The following is a 25,694-nucleotide window of genomic DNA, read 5'->3' as shown; positions in this document are numbered from 1 at the left end:
CTGTCCAGCAACTATTTATTATTACTTTTGCTGATTCCTCGACATAACCTTAGAGTTGTAGTTGTGTTGACTATCAGCGTACATTATTATTGTGGTGAATAGTGGTATTAGGGTATAGTGTGGTGAAAGATAGCGTTCGTACCACGGACCGAAATGGTTTTGCAGCTAAGCTGGCAAAACCTACTTTTCGGCCCTAGGTTCGAAATATACTATTATTTAAATTTCCAAAACATACGATTCCCCAACTCATATTGCCGCATGTTAGATTACAAACTAATTATTCGCGAACTCATACTATGTAAGGTGAATATGTTTCTTCTAGGAAAATAAAAAGGTAATGAGCAGCTGTATATGTACTACCATAAATCGATAAAATCACACTCGTTTACAGCTATTCCCTGGCAACAGTGGTTGATATATTCAGACACCCAAACCAATCTCAGTCCAACATTATTAACCCTTGGCCCTACTTTGATTAGTAGTTCAATTGTCAAAGCACAAAAGACATTCCTTCCTCGTTCTCAGCTTGCCAAACTTTGAACAAAAGAGAAATATATTTACGAAACTATCTTGCTAGTAAATATGCGCAATTTATTGAATTATTTGACAAAGACACAACATGCAATAAAATGAGCCAAACTACTTGACTTGTATCGTGTGATTTGAGGAGATTTAATATTAACCTATTACAAAATAATAATACCATGGGCTATAATTAACAGACCTGTCTAAGAACATGGTCATTAACAATACTACAAGATGGATAATACCTACACTCGTATGGTCACCATTTCAGTTAAAAGTATAAAATAAATGGTATCAGAAATCTGAAACATACTTTCTCCCATCATTAGCATATTAACAACTTTTATCATGGGTGGTGGGAGTAACTTTGATATTTTATAGCGGAAATCACCAAAGTTGCAATAAATTTGAACCGTAACTTTTGCAACAATAGGGGTTGCACTATTTTTTTAGAACTATACGGACCATAACATACTAGTCTTATTTTAATAGATAGATATTTAAAATAATAGATATTTTAAATCCTACGAGTTATGTTCAATAAAATTCAATTTTTCCGTCGTTTTATGGGTTTTAATGGGGAAATCACCATAACTAATCGAAATTAAAAAATCTATGAAAAAACAAACTGAAGGTGCCATAGATTAGTGCCTATATACAAAATTTCATTAAAATCGGACTACAGGTGCTGTCTGTAGCTCTGTATACATCCACATATACAGAATCACAGACATTACTTCAAAAACAATTTTTTTAAACTCTACCTCGAAAGTTTTGACGAAATAAACAATACTTTCTTCATATACTAAATATATAGGGGGTTCTCCACAGAGTGTGATTCTGGTATCCTTATGGGAGAAGATTGTAAAATTGTAAAATGTAAAAGAGCACAATCCAAAAGATAAGTTTTTTGTCAACTAAACTTCTTTCATAAATATATCATGATAAGAAAACATAGTGATTGATGATGAAGAGAATCGTGGCAGTGGATGATGACTCTTTAAGAGGCTAATTCACGCTAAAGTAGTCCAAGTATTCTCTCTTGTAAAATTTAAATTATATGTCTTACTCTTTGGCTATAACACATGAGGAGAATCAATAGTTTACCAATAAATTGCTACCTTTTTTTAATCATTTTAAAACTGATTAAAACACAAGAAACGTTTTATCCTTTCATATTCTAAAGGCTGTTTCAATGAGTGGTTCTAAATGGAGACGTTTAACTTCGGGATATAACTTACATATTTTACACTTGGATAACGTTGTTATACAAATCAGCTAAAATGTTTATCAGGCGACTCATACGATAATCAATTCTAGAGATTATGTTTTGCAGCCGGTGGTATTAAAGTAGGGTTACCGTTGCATTTTTTGCCGTTTGGATTAATATGCATGCCATTCATTAAAACAACGGCTTATATCGGTATATCTGAACCCAAGAATGTAAATCCACAAAACGAACTACAGTAGTGCATCAGCTATAATTAAGCATCTATAGAAAACTTCCCATCCCAGTGTAAATTTTGAAGCTCGTTATTCGTGTCTAGTTCATGTCCGGTGAAACTGATCGCTAGTGTCGTCGAAATTTTGTTTCTATTATTTTAGACTTTTTGGTTATAACTAGAGGATGAGTTATTGTTTATGATTAGACCGTTTTATTGGTTAAAGGGGTTTTAAATAACCAAAAAAAAACAAGAAAAATATTGTAAACAAAACACGACCTTTAAATTGCACCGGACAGAATTAACAATAAAATTTACATCAACTGTGTCCACAAGGATTAGAAATTTACTAAGGGAGTATGTTTTATCTATGATAGTAGGCCTACTCGCCTAACAATCAAGAAGTCATGGGTATGATTCTAAGTCAACATATTTTCATCGTTAGAAACTAGAGCTAGCTAACCTTGATCATTAAGTTGTCAATAAATAGTCCTGGCTAAAGATACAGACGATCTTGGTAAACACAGTCCATCTAATTCTATTATAAACTTATCTTGAAATCAAGCTCAGCTTAAAATATGCACTTGTGCGCTGCTGTCTAAAACTATTGGTATTGAGTTGCACAATACAAATATTTCAAATACAAAATCTCCCCAAAATTGTTAACACTTACATTGCCATCTCCCTCCAGCTGACGCCGAGACAGAAATTTGTAATTCCCAAACATTTGACCGATCAAATCACGTCGCGTCTCACTGCACAAACTCACTACTGAGACAGATGTGTCGTCGTTGCCAACGATGTTAAGGTTGGGAAACAATTATAATTAGCACCTGCCGATCCTACTAATGGGGTGTTAAGATTGGTCCTAAGTGTTGATTTGCTAGGTAATGTGTAGGCCTACCAATTGAGGAACACAACTTGGAACTCGCGAAGTACTTTCCCATCACGTAAGTTGCCTTCGAAAACGTTAAACGTGTAAAGGAGTGATTCTACCACCAAGATCTTCCGCAATAAGGTGAAATCTTCGCGAACCCCAGACTTGACAAATGTATCAGAGCTCCGGTTAAATTATAATTTATGTACGCTATCACAGTTTGAAATACGTAATTAATCACGTTTCAAAATGTGGTAAGTTGGATCTAAATATAACTGAGCTTCCTCATTGACTATGGATATAAATGGTCATTCAACGCCACGCCGCCAAATTGAATTTGCAACCAGTTTTAGGAACGTTAACGTAGTCAAATCAACAAATTAAAACGAGTCAAATTAGCTTAAAACAGAGTACACAGTCACTTAGTGCTCAGACACTCCTATCACAGACAATATGCCAAGTGCCAAGTGTATATGACTACTCCATCGTGTGAAACAATTTTTTACCAACCCAAATCTAGTAACAGATACTTTACAATTCAAAAGTCATTGCTAATTACTTGAATTGTAATTTACCTGTAGGTTTGTTCACATATTGAATTTTATTTGTGAATTTACATGGTGTTAAACACATTTTTAAGAAAGTCGTTGTAGTAAAAATCTAGAACGTGTAATTCATGTTTGTTTATTTTAGAATCACTAAATTGTGAGTATACTTTTGAATCCAGTCGAGTTTTGACCATACATTTTGATTTCATCGTTGTCTATCATCCAGATCCTAGAGCTTGTATGTGTTATTGAATTTGTCTTTCGGCTTGTTTTTACAACGCAGTGTCCATCACATATGCACTTTTGGGGAAACGCCTATTCCTTTCATCACGAGTATTTTGTACTAGTGGCTTGTAGGGACATAAGTCCCTAAAATGCTCAATAATATAAAACAAATTATTCTAATATTTAAACAAACAAAGAAATATATTACCTATGTGTCAGAATAGATATCCCTGTATATATGCCATATCTTTTGTGTAAAAAACAGTGTGTTGTTTGTCTTTGTTGATGTTATTTTCAATAAATCATTCGAATCACTACATAGATTTAACTCTGCTAAAGCAAGGCCACACTATAAAGGCAGCAAACATATAATTGGTTTTGAATAAATATTGGTTTATTAAGGTGGATCGTTAATTATTTATTCAATGTGGTTATTTCTTGTTAAACACAAGTTTGAAAAGTTTCACAGTAAAATAATATATTTCCATATTCTATATATCGCAACTAAAAAGTCTTAATTATTATAGGTAACGTTATCCCTGGTTTTATATAGTACATTGCTGAACATACTGGCAAATAAGTATAATCCAAATGTTAACATTGCGTACTGGCATGATGATAAATCACGATCAGCTGTATGAAGTAAACAAAAATTATCAGAAAATGGCTTCTAATGCTATTCTTATGGAGAACATTTTACGTTATATCTCGTTTTCTGGTAACTTTATGGAAATTCTGCTATTTTTCCCGAGTCCCTGGGGTCAAGACCTTTAATTTAAGACCCCTCCCACTTTTCTGCGACTTACCAGACGTCCAAAATTTTCTGGTAAAGATTTTGTCTTACAGAATTATATATAAGGATAGTTGTCCATTTTACATTAATAATGTTACTGTTTATCAAAAAGAGCATCTTAACATAAACAAAGCGTCTAAAAATATGTATATTCAAATCTATACTTATAAAAGGCAAAGCCCTCACTGACTCACTCACTCACTCACTCATCACTAATTCTCCCACTTCCCATTTACCTAGGAGGCTGAAATTCGGTACACCGATTCTTTGGGCATTAAATAGGAAAACTAAGAAGTTTTTATTCTGATCGGACTTTCGGGCTCCGCCCCAGTGGCTCTGGAGTTTCCCATGTTAACCTTATTATTTTTCAAATTTAAAAGAAATTAATGAATCTTAACAGCTGTTTCAATAAAACAAGTTGGTTCTGTTCTATGATGTTCAATAGCATTAAAGTTACAAGGATTACCAACAGGGTGCAGCACTATTATTTTTTATTTTTTTATTTATGACAACAGCTAATTTCCAACCAAAAGGTGAGTGAGCGTAGCGAACGAACTTCAACCTGGAGGCGAGTTAGCGACGCGAACGAGCTAACCTGAAGGCAAGTGGTGAGCGCAGCGAACGAGCTCCAACCTAAAGGTGAGTGAGAGTAGTGAACGAACTTCAACCAGGACGTGATTGAGCCATGCGAATACTTATGAAGTTAAACGGGGCAAAGCCCGCGGGTACAGCTAGTATATTTATAAAAATATAAAATACAAACTCACCTTTTTAGAAGGTGGCCCATCGTCGTGTGACAACATGGCACGTTTGTTGAGCACTGCGCTCAGCTCTGCCGCGAACGCTGCAAAATGACACCAATAAATAATTATAGCTTAGTATATAAACAATTAAAACAAAGTGTTGGGAGACTAACACTGCGAACAATATTTCATTGAACCATAATTCATTATTTGTTTTAAATAATACATGTAACTTACACCTCACATTGAGTCGAGCTGAGCACAATCCAAGCAAAATGAAAATAACGCTCATTGGCGTACTTTTCTTACCATCGTGGATAAAGAATTCTGTTTCCGCTGTTAAGGTCATTAACTATGGATTAAACATACTGCTTATGGATTTTTTATCCTTGTGGATTAGCTGAAGACAATTTTGAAGTATACAGCGATTATAGAGTTCTTATCGATGTTTACAATTCATATGCCGTTTGCTCACCAACACAAGAACCAAGGTTCTTTTAAGACGTGAAAAACGAAGGGAACGGGACGATTGGCACACATTTTTGGACCTTCTGCCCATGGCAGTTTTGGCACAATCATTTGAGCGGAATAAGTAGGGTCAACTCGCCTGCTTGGAAAAGGCACGATTGGCACAACCACTCGACCAGGTAGATGCCATCGAACGAGGGAAAACGGGAAGTTTAAAATTCCCCGTCAACTCTGCTACTACAGTCATTTGCCGGTAATATAGCGTATTTTCAAAGGTTAAGTTAGGTTAGGTTAGGTTAGGGTTGTGTAGTTTTATTTGGATCCAGCTAGCGCGGTGACCGTAGCTGCAGATTTGTCGTGCAAACTTACACCTTCCTTACTCCAATAAGCACCCCAGCAGAAAATTTGTGGGGACAAAACAATATCCGTTTCCCGCATTCTGGCTACCTGGCTGCTACTTCCTTACCGGTCTGTTGTGCTAATCGTGCCATTCCGAACCTTACAGGTTGACCCTTCTTAATCCCCTATAATGATTGTGCCAGTCGTGCTATTCCAAATCGGCTAAAAATGTGTGCCAATCGTTCTACGGCCAAAACGAAGACAATGATTCGTAAAATATAAGTATTCACAGTTTTTACAATGACATATCATTAATGTGGTATATGCTTACCAACATCATAAGAAATTTTCCTAGTTTTTTTGCAAATGGTTTAAATTATGCTAACTCAAATGAAGTTTAAATTTCGGTTAAATCACTGTCACACTCACCGTCTTTTCGTTTGTTCGTTTTGCTCATGGCTCGATCGTTGTGCGCTTGTCAGCACCTGAAAAAAAAATCAATTAAAAAATTTCACCTATATTTTATAATTGAATACAAATATCTGCCTATCTGTGTCTAAGGAACATGTAGGCCTTAGTCACTAACAAGACTACAAGATCGCGCCACTCATCCTACACTCATCCTTCACTCATATTTGGGTTAAAATACGCACATAGTGGCGCCCCATCTTAAATAATTGATTCATTGATCATACAAAAACACTTGTCTGTAATTTGGACAAAGATAATGCATGCACTTAAGATTAGCTACTATAATCCCATCTTACTATCTTCCCATTTGATATCAACCTACAGATTTGTTTCCTAGGTCTTAACTTTAAGGTAGGGTTTGCAAAGTTATGCTGATTGGTCCTACCACAACTAAAAGAAACAAAATTGTCTAAAATTAATCAGCAAAAAGTTTTTTAGAGGCAAATAAATTGTTACTTTTCCAAACTCGTTGGCATGTCATCTCTTCCAACTGGTATACAGCAATGAAACCTTTACATATTCACATGGCTGACAACATTTTGCAACTTGTCTAGACGTCGCAGTACGCATATAGCCGCCAAAGAGGCTAAGTTTCCCGCGTGCCCGGCAAGACCCCGTCACCTGACGACGGATGACCAGCTGATTGATTTACGATAGCATCAGCTGTTGGCAGCGGTCACTTCCGGTCTGCTTTCTCAATTAGCACCTTCTAACTAGGTGAGATGTAACTTTGTATGGAACGAAAGTAGATGATTGGAGATAAGGGAAGAGTTGAAATTTTCCAAAGCTGGAGACAGCGATCAGTTTTGCCTATTGAAGTACGGTGTGGATTGTAATTTTAAAATTTAATTATGGCTCTGGATCACTGGGTCAATGACCTTATCTGTCTACCAACCCGTGTATCTAGAGACAACAGACATTAGACGGTAGTCCTATACTTTACGTTCCTTGAGGCCACACAGGACAAGCAAAGAACATATTTTAAAGTCATGTTTGGGCGAGCTCTATTAGGCTCGTCATGTAGGTCTTTCTAGCAGCCAGTCGGTGATAAGTTTAAGTAGGTAATAATAAGTCTGTATAAGTTTGTTCTTCGAGATGGTTGAATCGGTCCAAAAACATTGCTTTAGGTCTGAAATGAGGTTATACTATAGTATGCAGTTAATTTCTGATGGGGTTTCCTGAGATTGTGTAGTAAAGTATTTGGTACTTTGGTCTTCTCCGGAAGCCACCCTTGTACAGCGTGCTGCAATGGTTATGTTAGGTTGGGTTATCAAATATGTTTGTAGGACTTTCCTCATTTCGTTATGAATCGAACGATACCAGATGAGTCATACTTTCACACGTCAAATCCCTCATAAGTAGGTGGATGGTTTGTGGTTTATCAAAATACATCACTAAACATGCAAACTACAACAGTTTTTCTTTTTTCATAAGAATAACGTAAGAAAATTCGTAATCAGGGAAATTAGTTTTCCCCAGTAATATTTCGTTCCCATGGAGATAAAGCGCTAGTTCAACATTCGTAAGTTAATAACATTTACCAATACAATCCCCTTCCAATACCCCGGATCGTTGCAGTTTGCCTAATCTCCACTAGATAGCCCTCACATCGTCGTTCGCAACAGCTCGGTTATTTACCGCTAGATAGCACTCAAGTCGAACTCTCAACCCATCGTAGTAGAGCTTATGTTATTAATAATTTAATATTGTATTAATTACAATAAACGTACTTGACCGTCGTCAAACAAATATTCAAGCTATTTAGTTCAAACCAATTCACAATATTCGGGTATACAACTATGGCAGTACTGTAAATAAGACGTTTTACTGTTTGACACTCGCAGTGATCTTTGAGTATCTCGTGCTATATAGCGTCTGTAGTTGACCGACTCCGTGGCTTCGTCGCATCTTCTACCTACACGGTTGTACATTTCTTTAATTATCCAATATTTGAAGAGCCGAGAGTCGTATCTCCTACTGAGGTCGATGATTGGCTTATAAACACATACCATCATAATGCAAGATATTACCAATTATTATAGTCTCACTAATGCACAGTCGTAATCGTAATTTAAGATCATCGAAATAAAGTAAAAATGGATCCCCTAAGGCGTTGGACTGAGTCAATAGTGATCTTCGCCAACGACCATTATGCAGACGCTTCAGTATAAGCTAAATGATTCCCTATGTATTGTGTTTTGTTATATTTAGTTCAATTGACGCAATAACTTATCCATTATGGTCCATGATCAACATTCGTACAGGACTAACGTAACTTCTAGCGACAATCTTACCAAAGATCACTTATTGTTTTGAAGTATGAATGTACGACGCACCTTTATTACATTTTGACATTTTGGGATATGTAGTTTAAAATTATATTTTTTCCAAAAACGCAATTCCTTCTCGATAGGAAATAAGCATATAGATTGAAGGTTGGACGGGGGTTCCGCTAGGTGTAATAGGACCATGAAAATAATGTCATTATTGTTATCACATATTGGTAGATCTGCCATGATATGGATAACACATAACCGTGACAATGTGAATTATTTTAATACATGGAATTATTATCTTATTCCCTACCCTAATAAACTAGAAAATAAGGTTGCCACTTATATTTTGTTAAACTTGCTCTGGGTAGAGGACAAATTGTGGACTAGGATACTTAAAACACATTAGTTATTCGACAAACCCGTATAGACGCTTTAGAAGCGAATGACAAGATGATCAACTGAACAAAATAACCTATATATGAATTGGCAAGCATGTTTCTTTAAAACCTTTTTTCAGCTCGTGTGTATCGCAGGGAAAATCTACGCATACTGTTAGAAAGATGTTTTCCTGTAGATCTGCATAATCCCTTAATAAATTAAAAAAAGTTCAACAATAAGCAAAAAAAAAAAAATAATTTGAAATTTAAAACAAATTTAACATGGGCCTTATGGGTTGCATGTGGGGGTGACGAAATAACAAAAAATATAAACAGAGAATAAAAACAAATGGAAGAAATTGCAATCACATGTTTTATTTACAACATGGAATGAAAATATAGAAGCCTGTAGCCTTATACATTACATATTTTTGGTCGGGTTTTTGACCACTGGACGACCTCTATTTTTAGTTACTTAACAGAACCTATCACTAGCATAGGTACAAACATAGATAATGATGATAGCTTAGAAAATCAGTTATCGGCCTCTGATGAATCTTCTGGTTTCAAGTCTTCATACCATAAGCAAAGTTTGACTTCATTAACAAATTCGTGACTTCAAAACAAATGCAGATACGTGGTACTGAAGGATTTTTACAACTTAAATTCAACAATGTGACTCAACAATTAACTCAGAACACCAACATTAAGTTTATCTGTCATTTAGTAGGATTTCCCACCGCTATCAACATACAAACAGTAACCTTCCACAGCATGGTTTATGGTCGTAATACAACTTTGCCACTAAGTGAGGCATAAGACGTTGGTGCTGTAAAATGGCTCAGTTATGCTTTAAATCATGCAGATGTTTGCCAAAACAATGCAATAAGCATGCACTAGTTGAGAGGAAGACTTCACTGGCCATTACATCTGGTGCCAAAATGTGACTATAACCTGCGAACTGTTTGTGTATTTGTGTGTGGGCGTGTGTGTGTGTTTACCAACCACAAGGTCTATGAGTCAGTAGAGATGTTCGCCAAGTTAGTGATTCACACTCTCACTGACCTTTATGGAGTTCAGGGCGGGGGAGTATGTTTTATCTATGGTTCAGGTGTGTACAAAAATGTGCCAAGTACAGTAGTCAGCACGATTACTAGAAAAATACCGGCATGGATCATAAACATAAACAAATTACATTTTTGGCCCGAAATAAACATTATTTAACATTGCTTAAATGGAACTGCCAAAACATATGTTCAATGCTATTAGTATAGGATTCGGGCCAACAACGTCATTTGTTTATGTTTATGATCCATACCGGTATCTTTCTAGTAATCGTGGTAGTCAGTCGCAGTTCGTAGTAGTTCGTGAAGTTTACAAGTTTTTCCGCCTTGGGTTTCATAAAATTGTAGAGAAAGAAATCCTCTTGGTGTTTTAGAGTATTGCAAATTGAAAGTTGTTAAGATATTAATTGTCTGCTAGCTTTATTTATCCACTGTAAAGCCAGTGTGGGAACTTAATTACAGTCTTTTAAAACTGGCAACCGCTAATATTTTCCGTGTTTAAATTCTACTAGTGTACCTGTTGCTCTAATTCGAACAATTGCGAAGTGTTACAGGCGTTATTTGAAAACGAATAACAGTCATAATTTCCGATGACTTTAAAATAGTCGACTCACACATTATGAAAATACTCAGGATGTACATAACAGTTCAATATAATCAACATTTCTTGTTAATATCTTATTATTTTTCAAAAGCTGATCTTGTTTTTTAGTACTTTCTACAAATGTTACTCAATCATGGCCCCATTAGGTTGACCATAATAATGATTATAAATAAAAAAAAAAAAAAAACATTCTATGACTTTCCTATTTTTCCATAGCTTACAAATTGGCTCTTTCAAAGATTGCTCAAGAAATGCAGCACACAGTGTTGATTCAGTTTTCTTTTTAGTATATAAAATTGTCCAGGCTTTCTCGCTTTGTTCCATTGTTATATTTACGCCAACCCAAATTAAAATAGTAAATATTTCATTTTAACCAAGTCAGTAAATCTTCGTAGCACACGTTTCCTTAAATTGCAACTAAAGTATTAACAGCAATTAAATTATCCAGCTGATCATATTTATGTAAAAGGTGAGAAAGCCTGGGAAATTTGCTATATTTCCATCAGCATCAGCGTGAGTATTTCCATTAGCTGCATAAGTTTTAGTTGAGACTTTTAAACTACCGGTACCTAATCAAAAATTATAACTGTTGTTAGTTTTAAAATAACTCTTAAAATCTCTTAAAATAACTTTTTAAATAGTTTTTAAATGATAATTGCTCGATGTGGGGGAAAAGTGTAGTTGAAGATAAGAAAAATAATAAAAGAAATACATCGAAGGACCAGCCTAAATTAGGCAAAGAAGTGAAGCAATTCAAAATCGATATTGTTGGGATTTGTCAGCTAAATATTTTACATAAATAAATTATATAAAAGAAGTAACAAGACAAGTTTCAATTTAATATACAATGTTGTTCAATTTCTGAGAGTAAATTTGTCAAAAAACTTAATATTGAAACTCACCGAGAATGTCAATCATTATTTTCAGTTCATTGATAGAACCGTCTTGATAGATTCTTAGCTTCTTGAGTGATATAAGTTCAAGTTCATTCACTGTCTTGATGATTAAAATATCACTTTAAAAATGTCTTTTCTTTCATGTAGAATTTAACAATGTTCATAATACGGATTGTATAATGTAGTTTAAAGTAAAATGAGTAATATTTGCTTGAATCCCATGAAAAATTGTATGTGGGTTTTAAAATAAAATTGAGAATAAAATTATATGTAGTGATTGTACTGAAGATAGAAATACAATGTTTTTTTTATAATAATAAAAATATGATGTAAATAAACATTAAATTAAATAACTTTCAGCTGTCAAGAAATTGGGATGGGAAAGTAAAATGGGAAATTGTATTTAGAACAAAGAGGAAATAAAGTTATAATATATTGAAATCAATTTTGAATAAAAGTATGGAAAAGTGATGAACTACAGTAGTACGCAACACTCGATTTCGAGCAACAGGTGCACTAGTTCTTAAATATTTGCCTTCTTTAGACTGCTGTAAGCATTTGTTTAAAACATGTGTTTTAAACTCATGTGTATATGCATCTTCAGGGATTCTATGATGCACAATCTCAAAATGTATGTTACTAGAGAAAACTATTACATTTTGTACTGATCGAGACAAGTTCAACTCCACAAATAATCAAGTGCTGAACAATCAAGTGTTATTCGATGTGTTTTACGTCTTGTAAATAATAACAAATTATCATTCACGCTCTCTCAATACAGCGATTCAGTGTGCTACTGTTTTATACATTGACTAGCTGTACCCGCGGGCTTTACCCCATTTAACTTCACAAGTGAGCTCGTTCGCATGGCTCAATCAAGTCCTGGTTGAAGTTCGTTCGCTACGCTCACTCACCTTTAGATTGGAGCTCGTTCGCTCCGCTCACTTGCCTTCAGGTTAGCTCGTTCGCTACGCTAACTCGCTTCCAGGTTGAAGTCGTTCGCTACGCTCACTCACCTTTTGGTTGCAAATTGGCTGCAGTCATAAATTTAAAAAAATAATAGTGCTGCACCCTGTTGGTAATCCTTGTAACTTAAATGCTAGTAGATATAATAGGACAATATGACCCCACTTTCGGCGTTTTAGAGGCACTTTTAGGGCACTTTTTATAGGGGAAAAATGAGAAAAAAATGGAAGAGCTTTTTTTGGCCACTTTTTTTAAAGACCCAGCTCTTGACCTATACACCCCTATATAAATTTTCTACTTTTGTTAATACTAAAAATCACGTCTGGAATATGGCTCATTTTTTGGCCACTTTTTTAAAAGACCTGGATCTCGTCCAATACAAGCCTATATAAATGTTCAAACTCTATTAAAATTTCAAATCCACATCCATTCCCATGTATATTTTCAAAATCATGTGAGGTTTGTGCGTGAACTCGGGCATGCTTATGGCTATGCGTAAACTATGCCTGACTCAAATGAATGACTGTGAGTGTAACCTAATGACCCCAATCAAAACCAATTGTCAACATTCTCTGCCTGTCTGGCGCCAGTCTGTCTGGGGCAGGTTTAGACAATTGCCAAATATGTTTGATTGATTGACCTCAATTATTCAATTGTTCAATTTCAGTTTGTTCAATTTCCATTGTTAAGTTCTAAATTAATTTAGACAATTTTGTGGTATATAAGGGGGGCATTCTACGGAATCATCACTAACTCTTCCACCTGGATCTTCTTGTTATGGTAAGTCTTTGACATCTAAGCTAGACTAATGTAATATGTTGTCGCGTGTCGGGTCATGGGATCAATTGGTGATGTAATTGATGCTTGTAGGCTACTCATACTCTGTATTTCTTTTAACTTAGGAGTGTAGCTAATTTCCCGAGTCCATTTTTAAAAACTTAGCCGAATTGAGTCACTAAGGAACTTATAAAAATGTATATAAATCTATTTTTAAACACTTAGAGTATTTTGAACAGTCACTAAGGAACTTAAAATGTATATAAGTCTATTTTAAAAAACTTAGCCAAATTCACTCATGAGGGGGACTTTGAGTCAAAAGTTTGCACAAGTTATTATTTAAAAACTTAGCCAAACTTCACGCACTGGGGAACTTTGAGTCAAAATGTGTACAAGTTATTATTAAAAAACTTAGCCGAATTATACTCACTATATAATTTTGTCAAGTCCCTTTTAACATAGGTAACATAGTCTTCTCTATAACTAACACTCACTCTGTATATATGTAGACTCAGTATTCTGAATTGCTAAAAAGTATTTTTATTTAAGATTTTGGATTTAGTTTTGATTTAGAAAATTACAATTGCCAAATCTTATTGTATTAAATTGTTTTGAATATTAAAATTTAAAATTTTGATTTAAATTATTATTTCCCATTAATTGAAATTGTCTAAAATGTAATTTCCACCATATAGAACATGCTAACTTAGTTTTTTTAGTTACATGTCAACTGTGTGCTGCTTCTCTATCCAAAAAAGTAACTTATTTTGTTATTACTATTTTTAAGTGAGTCAAAAATATATACAAGTTATTTTTTAAAACTTAGCCAAATTCACTCACGGGGGGACTTTGAGTCAAAAGTGTGCACAAGTTATTATTTAAAAACATAGCCAAATTTTATGCACCGGGGGACTTTGAGTCTAAAGTGTGTACAAGTTATTATTTAAAAACTTAGCTGAATTATACTATATAATTTTGTCAAGTCCCCTTTAAAATAGGTAACACTCACTCTGTATATATGTAGACTCAGCAATCTGAATTGCTAAAAAGTATTTTTTAAGATTTTGGATTTAGTTTTGATTTAGAAAATTACAATTGCCAAATCTTATTGTATGAAATTGTTTTGAATATTAAAATATAAAATTCTAATTCAAATTATTATTTCTCATTAATTGAAATTGTCAAAATGTAATTTCTACTATATAGAAGATGCCAACCTATTTTTTAATTACATATATAAAAATGAAGACTACATGTCAACATTGTTTTGCATCGCTCTCCAAAAAAAGCAACCTGATTCGCCACTACAAGGTAATACATAAAATGAAGGTGAAACTGTGCAAAGTTTGTGATATAATCTGTGATAATAACATGGCTCTAAAATCTCATATATTACAAACTCATAAGACTTGTAATTTCTGTAAAAGAAATGTTGTTGGTCATTTTAAAAGACACATCAATTCTTGTAACAAATGTCCATATACAATGATTAAATTTGTTGGTGAATCGATTAAAACTGAACTTAAAAGTACTCTTCAGTCTTGTCCTCTACCGATAAAATGGACTTTAGTAAGGAGAATCAAATTTATAAAATATACAATAGATCAAAATGGAAAATTAGTTAATGAGAAAGAATGTATTGCAGATTTTAGAAGCCTTACTACCTTAACCATTGAGAAGAGAGATTTAAAGCCTCAAATTGAAAATGCTCTTTTAAAGATTGATGCTTCCATACACAAATATCAAGCCGAAGGCAGTGGATGGATTTATGACCATACTAAATATTGGCAGTTGCACGTTTACAAGTATAAGCCCCTAACTCCAAAGTCATATATCCCCACACCAAAAAGTATTAAATTGACAAAAGCAGTTTTAAATATAAAGAATGCTGATAATAAATGCTTCCTTTGGTCAATTTTAGCAGCTTTACATCCAAGGAATGCTAAACATGCTGAAAGGGTATCGAAATATGCACCCTATGAAAATCAGTTAAATATGACAAACATAAAGTATCCTGTTAAAATATCTGATATAGATAAATTTGAAAGACAAAATAATATAAGTGTTAATGTATTTGGAGTTGAAGACCAAAAATTTATATATCCATTAAGAAGAACCAAACTGAATAGTAATGCTCACATAGATCTATTATTATTACTACAAGGTCGTAAATCACATTACTGTTTAATTCGTGATTTTGATAGGTTAATGCTACGGTCTACGAAACAAGACCACAAGAAGTATTTTTGCAAGTTTTGTTTACAACATTTTTACACCAAAGATAAATTAGAATGTCATATAACATATTGTAAGAACTTTGATGCACAAAGAGTGGAAATGTCTAAACAAGATACATTACAATTTAAAAATTATAAATATCAACTTAAAGCCCCATTTGTGATTTATGCTGATTTAGAGTGCTTTATAAACTCCAATATACATATTCCATCGGGATTTGCATTTGTCGTAGTAAAAGATTCTAAGATTATTTCTGAAGAGTTATATAGTGGTGCAAATGTTATGGATGTGTTTTTTGAAAGATTATTTGAGACTTATGATTTTATTAAAAGTCAAATGGCAATATATATTCCCCTTGTAATGACTCCTGAGCAAGAGGCATCTTTCCAAAACTCAACACATTGTCATATTTGTGAAAAGCCTCTATATTTTGATAGGGTACGAGAACATTGTCATTCAAATGGCCAATACCGTGGAGCTGCCCACAATGATTGTAATTTAAACTATAAAGTAACAAAGAAAATACCAGTATTCTTCCATAACTTGAAAAATTACGATGGACATTTAATAATGCAACACTTGGGAAAATATAATCGTAAATTAAATTGCATAGCCAAAGATATGGAAAAGTACATTTCATTCTCTGTTGATGATTTAGTATTTTTAGATTCCTATAACTTTCTGTCCCTTCCATTATACAAATTAGCTTCCAATTTAAATACATTTAGATTTATAGACAATCCACTACTACAACGCAAAGGCGTATTTCCCTATGAATATATGACAGGACCAGATAAGTTTGCAGAGTCTCTACCTCCAATTGAAAAATTTTACAGTACTTTAACTAAAGAACATATCTCTCCCATCGAATATGAACATGCAAAACATATCTGGACCCATTTTAATATACATAATTTACAAGAATATCATGATTTATATCTTAAAACAGATGTATTGCTACTGGCTGATGTGTTTGAGACATTTAGAGACCTGTGTTTAAAGGATTACAAACTTGACCCTGTACACATGTATTCACTTCCAGGACTAACATGGGAAGCCTGTCTTAGAATGACTGGCATAAAATTACAATTATTTCAAGATATTGACATGCATTTGTTCATAGAAAGTGCAATCAGAGGAGGAGTCAGTATGATTTCCACACGTTACGCTAAAGCCAATAATAGATATATGGGTGAACATTATGACCCCAAACAAGAGAGTGTGTATTTAGTATATTTAGATTGTAACTCGCTATACTCCACAGCTATGTGTGAGACACTACCCGTGGATGGATTTCGTTGGACGAATGAGATAGACTACAAAATATACAAAAACAATCAAAATGATGAGTTTGGATACATTTTAGAAGTTGATTTAAAATATGATAAAAGCTTACATGATTTACATAATGACTATCCATTAGCACCTGAGAAAATGAATGGCAAATTAATACCTAATTTAAATGACAAAACTAAATATATTTTACATTATAAAGCATTACAAAAATATGAAGAATTGGGTTTGATTGTTACAAAATACCATAGAATTTTAAAATTTAGACAGTCTAAATGGCTTGCGCCCTATATTAATTTTAATATTGAAAAACGCAAATGTGCTAAAAATGATTTTGAAAAAGACTTTTACAAATTGTTAAATAATAGTCTCTTTGGTCGAACAATTATGAACCAACGCAAGTTTCGTGATATATATCTCAAGGATGAGTCACTATTAACTAAATATGTCACTAATCCAAGGTTCGACTGTAGCAAAAAGTTCGATAACAATTTACATGCTATACATTTAAATAAATTAGTTGTAAAGTTTAATAAGCCGATATATTTAGGAATGACCATTTTAGATATCAGTAAAGTAATAATGTATGATTTCCACTATAATTATATGTCAAAATTTAAGAACAAAAGATTTCTTATGACAGATACAGATTCTTTAATGTATTCTATAGTTACAGAGGACTTTTACAAGGAAATAGAATGTGACTTGCACTTTTTTGATACCTCTGGATATAGTAAAGACCATTTCTTATACTCTGATAAAAATAAAAAAGTCACTGGCAAGTTTAAAGACGAATTAGATGGTCATATTATGTATGAATATTGTGGTTTAAGACCAAAGTTATATTCTTATATTCCTCTAAAATGGTTATATGAAGAAGACAAGCAAGCTTTAGAGGTCAAAAAAGCTAAAGGAGCTGATGGTGCTACAGTTAAACATCTCCTCAGACATCAACATTATTTAAACTGTCTTGCAACTGGGCAAGATTATTATGAGAATGTGACAAGAATTAAATCTACAAATCATCATCTTCAAACCTTAACTATGAATAAGAAAGTACTATCGTTTGACGATGACAAGAGGTTTATTCTAGAAGATGGCATCAATACTCTTGCGCTTGGTCATTATAAAATTGATCAAACATAAATCTATATTTGCCATTATTCTTTGACCTTTCTTTGTCTATTACAAAAAAGCCATATTTAGTTTTATCCCAACATTGATGACAGAGATTTCTAAATTGGTTAAATGAAAAGTCATTACCAACATGATTGTTATATACATGTTTTAAATTTAAATCATCTTGTTTAAATAATATTAGGAAATTTACATTATCACGTAAATGTTTATGTACTTTGCTGTAAGATTGACACAAGTAAAAACAGTTAATATTTTTATGTCGACCCATTGAAAAAAATTGTGTAATATTTTGACTATTTATGTCATCAAATACAACAACTGACTGTGATTTTACATCATTTGGTGTGATTTCACAGTCAGTAAACGTGTGTAATTTCACTTCGTCACACAAACTAAATATTTCAATTATTTTTTTATATTTTTCTTGTTCTAAAGATTTAGATATTAAATATAAGTTTGTAAATTTTAATCCTTCCTTTTTCACAATTAAATTGTAAATTACAACCGTCTTCCCACTTCCACTTGGACCACAAATAACACATCGAATATTGGTAGGAAATAGACCCAACTTCTTTGGTATATTTTCCTTAGTATGTACTATTTTAAATTTATGTTTTTGTTGAATAAAAGACATTTTTTATATAATAAAAATGGTGAAAAATAATAAGAAAACATGTAAAAAGGGCAAAGGTTTATTCTTAAAGCCTTACAGGGGTCGAGGGTTATTGAATACTCTTATAAATAATCTTCCATTTCCACTTCACATACCATCATATCGGTACTGTGGACCTGGAACGAATATACGTCAAAATTTAGCCAAAAATGTACCTCCAAAAAATAAGCTAGACTCTTATTGTAAAGAGCATGACATATTCTACATGAATAATCCCGATACCGCTGCTCGGAACAAAGCAGACATGAGATTAGCAGACTTAGCTTGGACTAGAGTAACGGCAAATGACGCAAATCTTGCTGAAAGAGCTGCAGCTTATGCGGTGACAAATTTGATGAAGGCAAAAGCAAAAATGGGAATGGGATTAAAATTTAATAAAAAAGATGGACAACTACCAGCTGTTAGAGGCCGCAAAAGACGTGCCTCACTTCCGGGGGGTGTACCTAAAAAACGAGCTAAAAAATCTAACACCAAAAGTAAAAGAGTGCGGAATAGTTAATTTAGACAGTTCATCTGGCACACATTGGACAGCATATCGTAAAAATAAAGATATTGTAATTTATTTTGACCCATTTGGAATCCAACCTCCAAAAGAAGTAATTAAATATTTTGAGGGACATAAAATATTCTATACAACCGATCAAATACAAGATTTAAATAGTTCTATTTGTGGAATTTTATGTTTATCATTCATAAAAAATTTTTGTTTATAAAAATGGATTCATTTACTATAACATTTTCGGGTACAGAGCCAGAGCTAAAGTCAGTGTTCTTTCCTCCCATAGAATTAAATGATGATTATGTAATTGGATTAGTAGATTTTCAAAGTTATAATTCTATATTTAATGTAAAAAAACCACTTAATACTTTAACATATTACAAAGTAGAGAAAAAAACATTACCAAAGGGAGAGATCTTAGTTGATGATTTAAACCAGTTATTAGATGGTAAACTTAAAGTTATAATACATAAGAATGGAGAAGCATTAATTAATACTAAAGTCAAACTTTTATTCAAAGGGCTTATTCCAAAATTAAATCAACTTAAAGGCAACAAATTAACCATTGAAGAAGGTGATGATGTTTTCTATTATGACCACAAAGCTCCAGTTACAATAGAAATTTCTGAAGGAACATATGAGGTGGTTGAGCTTGCAAAGGAAATTCAAAAGCAAATCCCAGACTTTTTCCTTACAGCTAATAATAAAACTATGAAAGCGACATTACTTTCTAGCCACGTGTTTGATTTTACAAAACCATGTTTAGGGTCTGTTTTATTGGGATTTAAAGGTGTTTCTACTCCTGGTGTTCAGTTTGAATCTACAAATAAAATAAACATTAATAATGTAAATGTGATTAGAGTAAAATGTAATATTGCAAACGGGTCCTATTTAAACGGAAACAAATCACACACCATACATAGCTTTTATCCAGAAGCTCCTCCTGGCTACAAAATTATTGAAGTTCCAAGAAATATTATATATTTTCCTGTAAATAAGAGAAGTTTAGATGTTGTCAGTATTACATTTGCTGATCAGCATGACAAGGCAATTGACTTTAATGGAGAAGAAACTACAATTACTTGTCATATAAAAAAGATATGAGAATTTATAAGAATTTATCTATAAGTGTACAAAATGCTAGGTTCCTACGATCAATAGGACTAAAGTTAAAATTTTCTATTAATAAAAATGGAAGATTTTCTAGACGTTACAGGGAAATCCCAATTCGACGATAGTGTGGTTAAAATTACAAATCACTCCTATGTTCCCCACAACACTTTAGCAATAAATAATTCCGATGAAATTCGAATATGTATTAATAATCAAGATTTGCTAACTCTCCCGTGTAGGAGTTATCTGTATATTAAGGGAGAAATTGAAAATCATGATAAAGGTCATTTTATAAATAATGCATTTGCATTCTTATTTGATGAAATTAGATATGAAGTCGCAGGTAAAGAAATAGACATTGTAAGAAACCCAGGAATTTCTAGTCTTATGAAAATATTGAGCTCTTACAATAAAACTACTAAATTGTCAAATGTGGCATTTGATTCTGACACGAATTTAAAAGAGTTCCATAAAAGTGGCAAGTTTAGTACTTGTTTGCCATTAGAACTGTTAATGGGTGTATTTGAGGATTTTAATAAGGTATTAGTAAATGTCAAACAAGAATTGGTGTTAAAAAGATCCAAAAATGATTTGAATTGTATATTAACAACCACTAGTGCTCCAGCCAGTGGTACTGCTGATATGATTCCTAAAATTACACTTAACTCAATTCAATGGGTGATGCCACATGTAATACCATCAGATGGGGAGAAGTTACAATTACAAAAGATGTTACTGCAAAATAAAAATTTGCAAATTGCATTTAGAAGCTTAGAGTTGCATGAACTTCCATCATATCCCAATACTACAAGACATACATGGTCAGTAAAGACATCTTCAAGTTTGGAGAAGCCTAGGTATATTATATTTGGTTTCCAAACAGCTAGGGATAATAGTGCACGAAAAAGAACTGATGAATTTGATCACTGTAAGTTAAAAAATCTCAAAGTATTTCTAAACTCTGAATATTATCCTTATAGTGATTTAAATCTCGACTTTGAAAATGGAGATGTCTCTAAAGCTTATGAGATGTTTATGAGGTTTAGAGAGACTTACTATAATACTATCCCAGATCCTATGATTAGTAGGGCTGAGTTTATGAAGAAATATCCACTAATTGTAATAGACTGTTCTAGACAGAACGAAACAGTGAAGGAAGGAATTGTTGATATTAAATTAGAGATTGAAACTGCAGAAAATGTGCCAGCAAATACATCTGCATATTGTTTGATAATACATGATAAAGTGTTTGAGTACAATCCTTTGTCAAATGAGATAAATAAAATGTAAATAAAAGATGAAAAACATTCAACAAGAATTGGTTGACTCTGCAAATCAAATACGAGAGAAATATAGAGCTTTAAAACGTGGCAAGTTTCTAGAGGCTGAAGAGAGGTTCCAAACATTCCAACCTTTAATAGAGCCATTACAAGAATTAAAAAAAATCGCCAAAACAGAGAGGCCTCGAATGGAGATTCTCCCAATGACTCCATCTAGAATACCAATAATACCAAGATTACAACCATTACAACAATCTACTCCACAGAAATTAGATTTTGGTCTTTTAGCATCAGACTATTTAGGAAATTACCTCAGTAAAAGTAGTATGACAGACACTACATATGGTATTAGACGAGAAGCAAATAAATTTTTTATTGGAAATAAGGAAGTTGATATTGCCAATGATGATGTTACAATTGCAAATAAAACCTACAAGGGGACAAAAGGTTTGTGGCAATTGTTAACTTTAAAAGAACCTGAGGATTATACTCCGGCTGATTTGCAAAATTATAAAGAAATTTTGGAAGCTACAAATGGACATTTAAAGAGTTACAAAGATGGTGCACCAATTTCAAGTAATAGACATACTAAATATCTTAATATAATTAAACCTCTTTTTAAATCTGTTGGTGAAGGTTTGAGACAAGTGACTGGTAAGAAAATAGACTATATTTATTGGGATGATCCTAATGAGCTTGTAGATAGGTTAAGACTTCTTTGGCTAAGTCGCCAAGCCGGTAACTCAGGAGTGGATAATGAAATAGATTCCATTATTGAGGAATTGAGAGAAAGTGGAATTATTTATTAAATAAAAATATGTTTATAGATAAATTTTATCGTTTATATAATCCATATAATAAGCCTGCAGAACCCAGGGCTAGTAGTGAACCTACTTTAAATTTACAAGACGATAGTTGGAATGGTTTAAACCGTAAAATTGGTAATGTTAAAGATGGGGAGTTTGTAGATGATGTATCAACTTTGGGACAGACATTAACTAGAAAAGGTGATGTCTTCTTACAAGGTAAAACTAAATATGAGTTTTTAGAATCCAAGAATAAAAATTGGAATGCTAAAAAACGGAAAATTACTAATGTGGAAAAGGGTGAAAGTTTAGATGATGTGCCCACTTTACAACAGACTTTAATACGAACAGCTGGTGGTACATTTGTACAAGACAATAATAATTATGAATTTTTAGAATCAGAGAATGGTATTTGGAATGCTAAGAAACGGAAAATTACTAATGTGGAAAAGGGTGAAAGTTTAGATGATGTGCCCACTTTACAACAGACTTTAATACGAAAAGAAGATGGTAAATTTGTACAAGACAATAATAATTATGAATTTTTAGAATCAGAGAATGGTGTTTGGAATGCGAAGAAACAGAAAATTAGTAATTTGATGGAAGGTACAGATAGTAAAGATGCTGTGAATGTTTCACAAGTTCCAAAAATGGAAGCAGGCTATTGGAGTTTTAATAGTAAAAGGTTAGTACGTGTTAAACCTGCCATTGATGACACTGACTGTGTTATAAAAGAACAGACTATAACTTTTGATAAAAAAGAAAAATGTTGGGATGCCAAAAAACAATTCATAAGAAATCTACCAGAGGGGGAACATTTGGATGATATTTGTCTAATGTCACAATCTATGCATTATGATGGATCAAAATTTGTATATGGAGAAAAAAAATTTAATTTGATGGAATATAATCCTGATTTATTAGTTGCTGACCCCACATCTTTGAGTGGATTTAAGTATATAGATAATAGACCATATATACCAGAAAACTATGTATTTAAAAGAATGGAAGATAATCTATTGATTGGGGCTAATGGTGATGTATTTAGAGTTACAGGAAAGGATGATGTTATAAAAAATGAATGAAATTGCATACGAACTTCATAAACCTGCAAGAAAGAATTTCATTAGAAGGTCTTTCAAAGTATTAGGTATAAATGAAACCGTACAAATAGATTTAATTGATATGCAAAACTATGCTAGAGAAAATTCTGGCAATAAATATATTTTAACTTTAATAGATACATTTTCTAAAAAAGCTTATGCTGCTCCACTAAAGAATAAGACAGGGTTAGTGGTTACAGAAGCCATTAAAACCATTCTACCAAAGGGGGTTAAAAACATTCAATCTGACAATGGAAAAGAATTTTTTAATCAATATTTTAGCAAACTAATGAAAAAATTAAATATTAATCACTATCACACATTTTCTACAACTAAGGCTGCAATTGTGGAGAGGTTTCAGAGAACTTTAAAGAATTGGTTATATAGGGAATTTAGTGCTCAGGGGAGTTATAAATGGTTGGATTTACTTCCAAAGTTAATTCGAAAATATAATAATAAAGTGCATAGATCTATAGGAATGAAGCCTAACCAAGTAAATGTTAAGAATAGTAAATATGTACATGAGAGGTTGACTTCTAAAGTAGAGCAAGTTAAAAAGCCAAGATATAAGGTAGGTGATAGCGTAAGGATTTCCAAGTATAAACATGTTTTTAGTAAAGGTTATACTCCAAATTGGACAGGGGAACTATTTACAATAGCAGAAGTTAAGAATACAAAGCCTGTGACTTATATCTTGAAAGATGAAAATGGCAATATAATCAGGGGAGGCTTCTATACAGAGGAGTTGTTAAAGACCAAGTATAAGGACATGTATTTGGTAGAGAAGATAATTAGGAAAAAAGGTGATTCGTTGTATGTCAAATGGCTTGGGTTCCCAAGTAGCCAGAACTCATGGATTTCCACTAAGGATGTCCAAGGGAGCACGTCATAAGCCGGGAGCATGCCCGAGTTCACGCACAAACCTCACATGATTTTGAAAATATACATGGGAATGGATGTGGATTTGAAATTTTAATAGAGTTTGAACATTTATATAGGCTTGTATTGGACGAGATCCAGGTCTTTTAAAAAAGTGGCCAAAAAATGAGCCATATTCCAGACGTGATTTTTAGTATTAACAAAAGTAGAAAATTTATATAGGGGTGTATAGGTCGAGAGCTGGATCTTTAAAAAAAGTGGCCAAAAAAAGCTCTTCCATTTTTTTCTCATTTTTCCCCTATAAAAAGTGCCCTAAAAGTGCCTCTAAAACGCCGAAAGTGGGGTCATATTGTCCTATTATATCTACTAATGCTATTGAACATCATAGAACAGAACCAACTTGTTTAATTGAAACAGCTGTTAAGAAATTCCTTTTAAATATGAAAAATCATAAGGTTAATATGGGAAACTGCAGAGCCACTGGGGCGGAGCCCGAAAGTCCAATCAGAATAAAAACTACTTAGCTTTCCTATTTAATGCCCAAAGAATCGGTGTACCGAATTTCAGCCTCCTAGGTAAATGGGAAGTGGGAGAATTAGTGATGAGTGAGTGAGTAAGTGAGTCAGTCAGTGAGGGCTTTGCCTTTTATATATTTAGATAAAGTTTCGCAAACCAGATTTACTATATCGACTAGGCTGTGGCATTTACATATGTGAACCCGTGAAGTGTGATGATAGCTGGAGACAGATTGAGATGTATTTATAAACTTGTGCTAGTAGCAGTACTTGTGGCCAGATTACCGGGACCTTGACAGAAATACTCTCAAGATCTCGTACCTTCGTGGATTCGTTGATTACTAAACTCGTCTCAATTTGATTCAGTCTGTTTCCAAAACAACCAAAGGATGTTTGGATTCGTTCATTTCCTTGCGGTTAAGTTAAAAATTAGTTCCGTTGTAGATTCATCACGCCGCTTGGTAAAATTGTCATCATGGGTTAGCGGAAGCTAATTAATAATTCACATATCTTTCCTGCCTAATATGTGGTATGTTTTGTTGATTGGTGATTATTTTTGTTAATTCGTCTTATGCCTTTCTTCATCAAGTCGTGCATAATAAGAAATACAGTAAAAATTACGGTTTATTCTTTACAAACTAACCCCGTAAGTACCAAGGCCGTTGGCCAATATTTTGCGCTAGTTATTTCAAAAGTACACTCGTTAAACAACACTGAAACATAAGCGCTTTCTCAATGTAAACATTGATGTGTTTATGCTGCAT

The 25,694-nt window shown here is 33.2% G+C and overlaps 1 protein-coding gene across 2 annotated transcripts in view; it reads right to left on the bottom strand.

Moving 5' to 3' along the window:
• Window positions 1-25,694, bottom strand: part of LOC128996298 (obscurin-like) — a 255,278-nt gene that overhangs the window by 200,800 nt on the left and 28,784 nt on the right. The window contains exons 2-3 of one of the 2 annotated variants that reach the window (XM_054421531.1): window positions 6,390-6,445; window positions 5,178-5,254 (exon numbers count right to left, since the gene is read on the bottom strand). In XM_054421531.1, the coding sequence (XP_054277506.1) occupies window positions 5,178-5,254; window positions 6,390-6,417 (105 nt within the window). In that variant the 5' untranslated portion in view covers window positions 6,418-6,445. Of the gene's footprint in view, window positions 1-2,640; window positions 2,735-5,177; window positions 5,255-6,389; window positions 6,446-25,694 lie in introns of those variants that run through there. The other variant, XM_054421532.1, reaches the window with a different exon arrangement.

The sequence above is a fragment of the Macrosteles quadrilineatus genome, unplaced genomic scaffold, assembly GCF_028750875.1.
Source record: "Macrosteles quadrilineatus isolate MER2022 unplaced genomic scaffold, UCM_ALF_1.0 Scaffold_6__1_contigs__length_79288215, whole genome shotgun sequence".
NCBI classification, from domain to species: Eukaryota; Metazoa; Arthropoda; class Insecta; order Hemiptera; family Cicadellidae; genus Macrosteles; species Macrosteles quadrilineatus.
Note: the sequence above shows the minus strand (reverse complement) of the source record. Positions and strands in the feature narration are given on the sequence as shown.